This window comes from Nelusetta ayraudi, unplaced genomic scaffold (genome assembly GCF_046127955.1).
Source record: "Nelusetta ayraudi isolate G7.1 ecotype Tasmania unplaced genomic scaffold, CSIRO-AGI_Nayr_v1 ptg000004l, whole genome shotgun sequence".
In the NCBI taxonomy this organism is placed as follows: Eukaryota; Metazoa; Chordata; class Actinopteri; order Tetraodontiformes; family Monacanthidae; genus Nelusetta; species Nelusetta ayraudi.
In genome coordinates, this window is record NW_027466054.1 from 14,512,501 (window position 1) to 14,520,006 (window position 7,506).

Sequence of the window (7,506 nt, forward strand, 5' to 3'; positions counted from 1 at the left end):
AACGGTGAGGTTGAGTGCAAGCTCCACGGCCAGGGATACTTCAAACTGCAGAAGACCTACGAGAACAACTACATGATCCTGACCAACGTGTCACTGGACCGGGAGAAGAGGTCGGAGTTCAGTTTGACGGTGGTGGCCGAGGACCGGGGGACACCCAGCCTGTCCACCGTCAAGCACTTCACAGTACACGTGACCGACGAGAACGACAACCCGCCGCGTTTCGAAAAGGGCCGCTACGAGGTCTTCAAGTCGGAGAACAATGCGCCCGGCGCCTACCTGACCTCCATCATGGCCACTGACCCCGATCTGGACAACAACGGCCAGGTGAGCTATTCAATCTTGGAGAACCCCGCGCACGGGAGCACCCTCGCCATCTCCACCTACGTCACCATCGACCCCTCCAATGGCGCCGTCTACGCTCTCCGCACCTTTGACCGGGAAGACGTGAGTCGAATCACCTTCGTGGTGCAGGCCAAAGACGCTGGCAAACCGCCGCTGCTCAGCAACGCCACCGTCGTCCTCAACATCCTGGACGAGAACGACAACCCCCCGCTCATCGTCGTTCCGCAGCTCTGGAACTTCACCGCCGACGTGCCCGCGTCAAAGTTCACGGAGGCCGGCCAGCTTGTGACCACCGTCCGGGCCACGGATCGCGACACGGGCGTCAACGCCGAGCTGGTCTGCTCCATCGCCGGGGGCAACGAGGAGGGCTTTTTCATCATCGACCCGAGGACGTGCGAGATCCACGCCAACGCCAGCCTGGTGAACTTCCCCCGCGAGCACGCCGAGCTGGCGGTGGTGGTGCGCGACCAGGGGCGGGAGAGCCTCAGCGCCAAGGCGGTGCTGAAGATCACCCTCTACGAGAACATGGAGAACCACGTGCCGGTGACGGACCAGGGCGAGTCTCCCTTCGACGTGTCCCTGATCATCATCATCTCCCTGGGGGCCATCTGCGCCGTGCTGCTGGTCATCATGGTGGTGTTCGCCGCCCACTGCACCCGCGAGAAGAAGGACACCAGAAACTCCTACAACTGTCGGGTGGCCGAGTCGACTCACCAGCACCACCCCAAGAAGCCGTCGCGGCAGATCCACAAGGGCGACATCACGCTGGTGCCCACGGTGAACGGCACCCTGCCCATCAGGGCCCACCACCACTCGCCCTCGGCCACCCCGCCCATGGACCGGGCGCAGATGGGCAGCCGACAGAATCACCACAGCCGCCAGTCGCTCAACAGCCTGGTGACCATCTCGTCCAATCACATTCCAGAGAGCTTCGCCCTGGAGCTGGCTCACGCCACGCCGCCAGTCGAGGTAGGCGCACACAGACACACATGCTTGCACGCACGCACACACACACACACACACACACACACACACACACAGATATTTACCGTATATGTAATCTTGTACCAGCTTTTGTTTTAAATATATTTCTCTCTCACATCATCTCTCGCTCTCTCTATCACACACACACACACACACACACATCTACACCTTCTTCACACAAACAGTAGCTCATCCCCGTGTGCGACGCTGACTTGTTCAACACTGGCCCCCCGTAGTTCAAATTGACTCCCATTCAAACTGTTGACGATTACGGATGTCTCTGTGTCTCTGCCTTGTTTACACCCCGTCACCGTCGCTTTCATCATCACCACCACTCAAACCCTCCATATTAATCGAGCCCCCAGCCCCCCAGCCTAAAACCTCCCATACCCCCTGAAGCACCTTTTGTTTGGTTTCTTAACATCATCCATTTTGTCTCATCCATTTTTTAAGCTGCTGCCACTCCATCATCCATTTTGTGTTTACTCATCCATTATTTTGTCTCCTGTGTTGTCTCCCATCTCCACCCCTCCCCTCAATTTCCCATCTGTTATTCACCCTTCCCTCCCCACTCCCTCCACCCTTCCCTCCCCCATTCCTTTCCCCTTTTCTGTTTCCTTTTGTTTATTTTTTTATTTTTGTTTTGTTATTTTTGGATGTAGCAAGTCTCACAGCTTCTGTCCATGCTCCATCAGGGCCAGTACCAGCCCAGACCCAGTTTCCGTGGCAACAAATACTCCCGCAGCTACAGGTAATTCACCCCTCGGTACCAGCTCCCACCCAAACCCCCACCCTACACCTCCCTACCCTACCCTACCCTAAATCGTCTTTGATTTACGTTTGAAACTTTTTTTTATGAGTGTTTTTCATTGTGTTACTGTGCTCCAACAACTTGTTGTTGTGGTTTGTTCACTGTCACTCGGCCAGTTCGCATGAAAATCATGATTTGATGGCGTGTAAATGTGTTTTTTTCTTTCCCCATGTTCCAAAGTTGTATCACACTGCTGTCATTCAGTTCCAAAAGGACACAAACTCATTTATCCCAATCTCACAACAATCTCCTTGCCACCTCCTTTTTCTCGGAGTGGGGGAAAAAAAAAGAAAAAAGGGCTCAGCTTGTTTAGTGTGCAGCCGTCATTACTTCTCCCCATTATGTCCCCGTCATGATCTCTAGATGCCAGATTAATTGATGCCCCCGGTGGCGGTAGAGATGGATTTATTGAGAGGAATCTACCAGCATGCAGGATTTACGGGCCGCGAGTCTGGAGATTTGACAGATTTCCGAGGCAGCCTCAAGTTTTATACAACATATTTATTTCATTATTAGTCTTCCCTGCAGACAGATTCTATCTGCCTGCCAAAACTTTTCAAGAAACCTCAACCTGCGGCCTTTCCTTTTGCAGAAGCGATACCTTCGACTGACTGACACGTAAAGAATATAGAGGTTGTAAATCCGCCCCCTTCCCTTCCTCTACTCAGGTATGCATTACAAGACATGGACAAGTTCAGCCTGAAGGACAGTGGCCGTGGGGACAGCGAGGCGGGGGACAGTGACTGCGACATGGGGCGGGAATCCCCCGTGGACAGGCTGCTGCTGGGGGAAGCCTTTTCTGACCTGATGCACCTGGAAATGCACCATCGGCTCCACCCAGGTGAGCTCCCATACATCTTATTTTTTAGGGTGACTGCTGCAAAGATTCTTCAGGCATTTTCTCCCCCCTCTCCCTCTCAATTTCTCTTCTTCTTGGCACGGCTTGTGAAATTGGCTCCACTTATCTGAGTCACGTGGCTAACACCCTCTGCGGGACTCAGCTATCACCTCGGCATTAGAGTGAAATCGCAGCCCCGCCGTAATCCCATTTTACTGAAAAAAAGAAAGAGAAAAGGGAGAAAACGTGCGACCTCGTACTTTGCGGCCCCAGACATCCAAGACATCCAGGATGATGTCGATTCTGCCCACTGAGCCGCTGCTGCCGTGTAATCTGAGGAGGCGGGAGTCAGATAAAGACCACGCCCCTAAACAACTCATCTGCTTTGAACGCGACAGAGTTTCAGCACCGCGGCCAGCACCGAGTCCTCCCCAGTCTGCTTTGCTTATACGGCCGCTCCATTCACCAGCCACACAATCCACCATTGTGTCCGACCCCATTCTTCGTCACAGCCCTCATTTCCACGCCAGTTATCACAGGCGAGCGAGGGGCAACGTTGTGTCTGGCTGTTTACGCATCACACCGAGGGTGCGCACGGGCGTGCGTGCGTGCGTGTCCGCGTGTACATCTATCCGCCCCCAAGTGAGAGTCGTGTCTGTAAAAATCCCTTCCCGGAGCGGAGATGAGTCGCCTGTCACTCATCGGTATGCTCCTCAGTGTGTCTGTTTTTCTTTTCTCTCCTTCACTTTTTTTTTGCTCCCTCTTTTCTTTCATTTTCCTTCCCCCTGGTGAGCGACAGTGGTTCGCTTTCATGTCTGAACTGAGGAGAATTCAGAGTAATTGCTTTAAGAATGATGTTATTCTCTCTTCCTGTGCCCCTATCTCATTCTGCACCCCCCTTCCACACACACGCACCCCACCTGTTAATGTATGTATGCTCTATCTTTGTACGGCAAATTCCAATGGCTGTGGAACATGTTTTCTTTTTCACTTCCATTTCTTTTTTTTCTACCTTTGAGACAAACCCATCCTTCCCCCCCTTTGGCTCACTCTACCTTTCATGCTAATAAGAAAGGAAAAAAAGGAGGGGGAGCAGATAATGGGCCGAGAGGGAGGATTATCCCTGTTTTCTCCTCAATAGATTTAATTTGTTTAGATTTTTCTATTTAGATGGGCAAACGGGGCTATTCAGGCTTAGATTTGATAGTGGAACCAAACAAACCTCCCCCAGAGGCTGTGGACTACACAGCCTGATATCATATTAACATCTGCCTTTAATGCCACTTGGGTGGGATCTCACAGTCAATCATTTATTTATCCAACTCCTTTGATTATTCTGCGTATCTTGAACTACCTGCATATTCATGCTGCGAGCTGCAAATACCAGCAATCTGGCGCCTGCGAGCTGGACGACACTGGGAGAGAGAGAGGAGGTAGCGACATGCCGTGCTCCTCAGCTCCAGCTAAGCTGTATTTTGATATTAATAAAAGACCAAAAGCCCGGCCAACTGAAATATTTAGTAGGGGAGCACAAGAGTTTTTTTTTTTTTTTTTGTTTTAATGCTAACACAATGAGACGTGGTTTGTCATACTCAGCAGCAGGCCTGCCCTTTCTTAAGGCCATAGGAATAATAATTAAAAAAAAATGCTCCTTGAACTCCTGCTGAACTTCCACAAGAAAGCACCACAATAAGCTTCTACCAGCAGTGCCATTGACTGAAACTGTATTAAAGAACTTTATCAGCGTGTTTGATAATGTAGAAATACAGTTTCCAAAATGTTTCCTTTAGGACTATTGTTTACCACTTTACGGCAATATTGTCTGAATGCAATTATTCAACTTAACAATGGGGGGGTGCTCAGAGACAAGGGGGTAAACAGAAATGCTTATGAAAAGAAACAAATGTCCATCAACAAGAAATGTCATGCCAGGATATTTTATTTTCCTTTTTTTTTCAGATGGCACACTATGAAAAAGGAAAATTCCACCTGAATAAACAACACTCAACCTCCCCTTTTTTCTGTCCTCAGCTATGAGACTGTGCACGGATGAATGCCGCGTCCTGGGACACTCTGATCAGTGCTGGATGCCCCCGCTGTCCTCTCCCGCTTCCTCTGCCGACTACCGCAACAACATGTACATTCCCGGGGAGGAGTCCTCCCAGCCGCCGCAGATCGACGATGACCAGTCCTCCGTGGACTCCGAGCGCCGCAAGAGCTTCTCCACTTTCGGGAAGGAGGGCGGCATCGAGGAGGCCGGGCTGGCGGGCGTCGTCCCCGGGGGGGCGGGCGACGCCTGCGCGTCCGCAGGAGGGGCCGGCTCCCTCCTGACCGAGATGAACTCCGTGTTCCAGCGCCTCCTCCCGCCGAACGTGGACTCGTACGCCGAGTGCAACGAAACAAGCCCGCCCTCGTCGAGCGTGGAGAGGGGGAGCGGGCGTGTTGGCGGCAGCGGCGGAGGGAACAGCGGCGGCAGCGGTAGCAGCAGCGCCGCCGTCCCTCAGGACAACCGCAGAGGGTTGCTGCCGGGCGGCAAGGGCCCTGTCTACCCCCCAGGGGTGGCGGCGTGGGCGGCCAACACTCACTACCTGAACCCCGGGAGCGGCTCAAACAACCACGTGTCCAACTCTTCCGCGGCCAACAACGCCTCCTCCTCCTCCTCTTGCTCCTCTTCCTCGTCCTCCTCCTCTGCCAACGGACAGCCTTCGCACCTCAAGTGGCTGCCGGCCATGGAGGAGATCCCCGAGAACTACGAGGAGGATGACTTCGACGGCGTTTTCCACCAGGGTCACCCGGGTCACCCGGGTGGCAAGCGCGCCGAGAGCCGGCACGAGGCCGGAATGGACGGCAGCGAGCTGGTGCACGAGATCAATAAACTCCTCCAGGACGTCCGGCAGAACTAAAAGGGCGGTTTCGCAGAATTTTTTCGTCGCACCATGACTTGCTTGCGCCGCATGCCAGCGGTGCACTAAACTCTTACGATGACTGTTTCGCGTTGACCGTCATGCTCGTTGTGTTTATCTGACCAAATATCCTCCTTTGTGCTCCATGTTGGGAGACTCGTAAGTGGAAAGAAATGTGGAACGCGGCCCCCCCGGAAATTGTGACTGAGGTGACTTCGAGGCATCACAGAGAGGAACAGATTGCAATTGCGGCCTCCGTGAAAAGAAAAAAAAAAGAAGTCGCCCAGATAAGTTGTATCAAATTGAGGAGTGGTGTGGGGGAATCTGACTACAAATAGTGTACTCTCTATTCATTTGTAATGTTTACAGCAGCGCAAGCCGACTCTCCACAGGGGGAAAAAAAAAACAAATGTTGTTGCGATCTGATTCCTGCTTTTACAGTGTACGATAGTGTACAGTGTCTGTGGAAAACTAAACAAAACAACTAAACAAACAAAAAAAAAAGAAGCAATCTCACTTGAATATCGTGCTACGTCTTCTGTTTTGGTATGATGGGAATGTAACTGTACAATTTGACCTTTGTATTTTAAAAATACACTCTTTTTTACTTCTATATATTTATATGTGTCCATGTATGTTTGTACAGAAGAAGGAAAACAAATGTCTATTTTTTATATTTGTCACTGCATGTCTTAAAAAAAGGAAAATCACTTAATGTGTCTCTTTTCCCTTTTGCCCTATTAATTTTATAAAACAACAACTACAACAACAACAACTGTATTTAATTTGTTACAGAATGTGCGTGTGCGTGTAAAAAAAAAAATGAACAAAAATAATCACATTCCAATGCAGTTCCATGTTGGAAAGTTGGATTTGTATGGTAACACTGTGACCATTGGACAATAAATAAAATGAGGAAAAAATGTTACTTTCGATTCAAATCTTTTTATTATTATTATTATTATTATTATTATTATTATTATTATTATTATTATTATTATTATTATTTCCACGCGGCCAGCATCATATTGCCCCACTGTCTCCTAGCACCCTCTAACGGCCAGAGTGTGAACTGCAGCCATTTTAAGCACGCAGACAGAAATTGGAGCATGCTTCTCTGAACCCGTAGAGCCTCGTTATGACACAATCGGCATGCGTTACTCTGCAAATTAACAGGCCATCAGCCAAATCAACTCTTTATGTATTTAAGAGTATCCTCTGTTTCTGCGCGTGTGTGTGTCACCAATGAAGGCATCCCATTTGTTGTGAATACGTTATTTGTGCAGATGAACGGCGCCGGATATTGGCTGCTCATCGCGGAAATATAACAAGCGTGGCACTGCACGCAGCTGCCATATGGGGCCGCTAATATAATTAAACCTCTCCCACTCTGATCCACTCTTCCGCGAAACACGGACGCTTCAGGAGGGGGCGAGCGCGAGGGCGCGTGCACGCCAGTTGCCCAGCAGTCTAGTCTCGGGGAGGGAACGTTTTAGCAGGCGAGGCTAAATGAAACAATTAACCTCGCGAGACAGCGCTGTAACAAGGTAAAGGTTGGAATTAGCATAGTCGCACGCGCCAGGCTATAGGGGTGCGCGGGGACGCTGCCTTGTATAGACAGTGGCGAG

The 7,506-nt window shown here is 50.7% G+C and overlaps 1 protein-coding gene across 2 annotated transcripts in view; it reads left to right on the top strand.

Moving 5' to 3' along the window:
* Positions 1-6,806, top strand: part of pcdh18a (protocadherin 18a) — an 8,610-nt gene extending 1,804 nt beyond the window's left edge. The window contains exons 1-4 of one of the 2 annotated variants that reach the window (XM_076036949.1): positions 1-1,311; positions 1,989-2,077; positions 2,806-2,978; positions 5,007-6,806. The exon at positions 1-1,311 is cut by the window's left edge and continues 1,804 nt beyond it. In XM_076036949.1, the coding sequence (XP_075893064.1) occupies positions 1-1,311; positions 1,989-2,077; positions 2,806-2,978; positions 5,007-5,878 (2,445 nt within the window). In that variant the 3' untranslated portion in view covers positions 5,879-6,806. The remainder of the gene's footprint in view (positions 1,312-1,988; positions 2,078-2,805; positions 2,979-5,006) is intronic. The other variant, XM_076036956.1, reaches the window with a different exon arrangement.
* Positions 6,807-7,506: the final 700 nt, after the last annotated feature.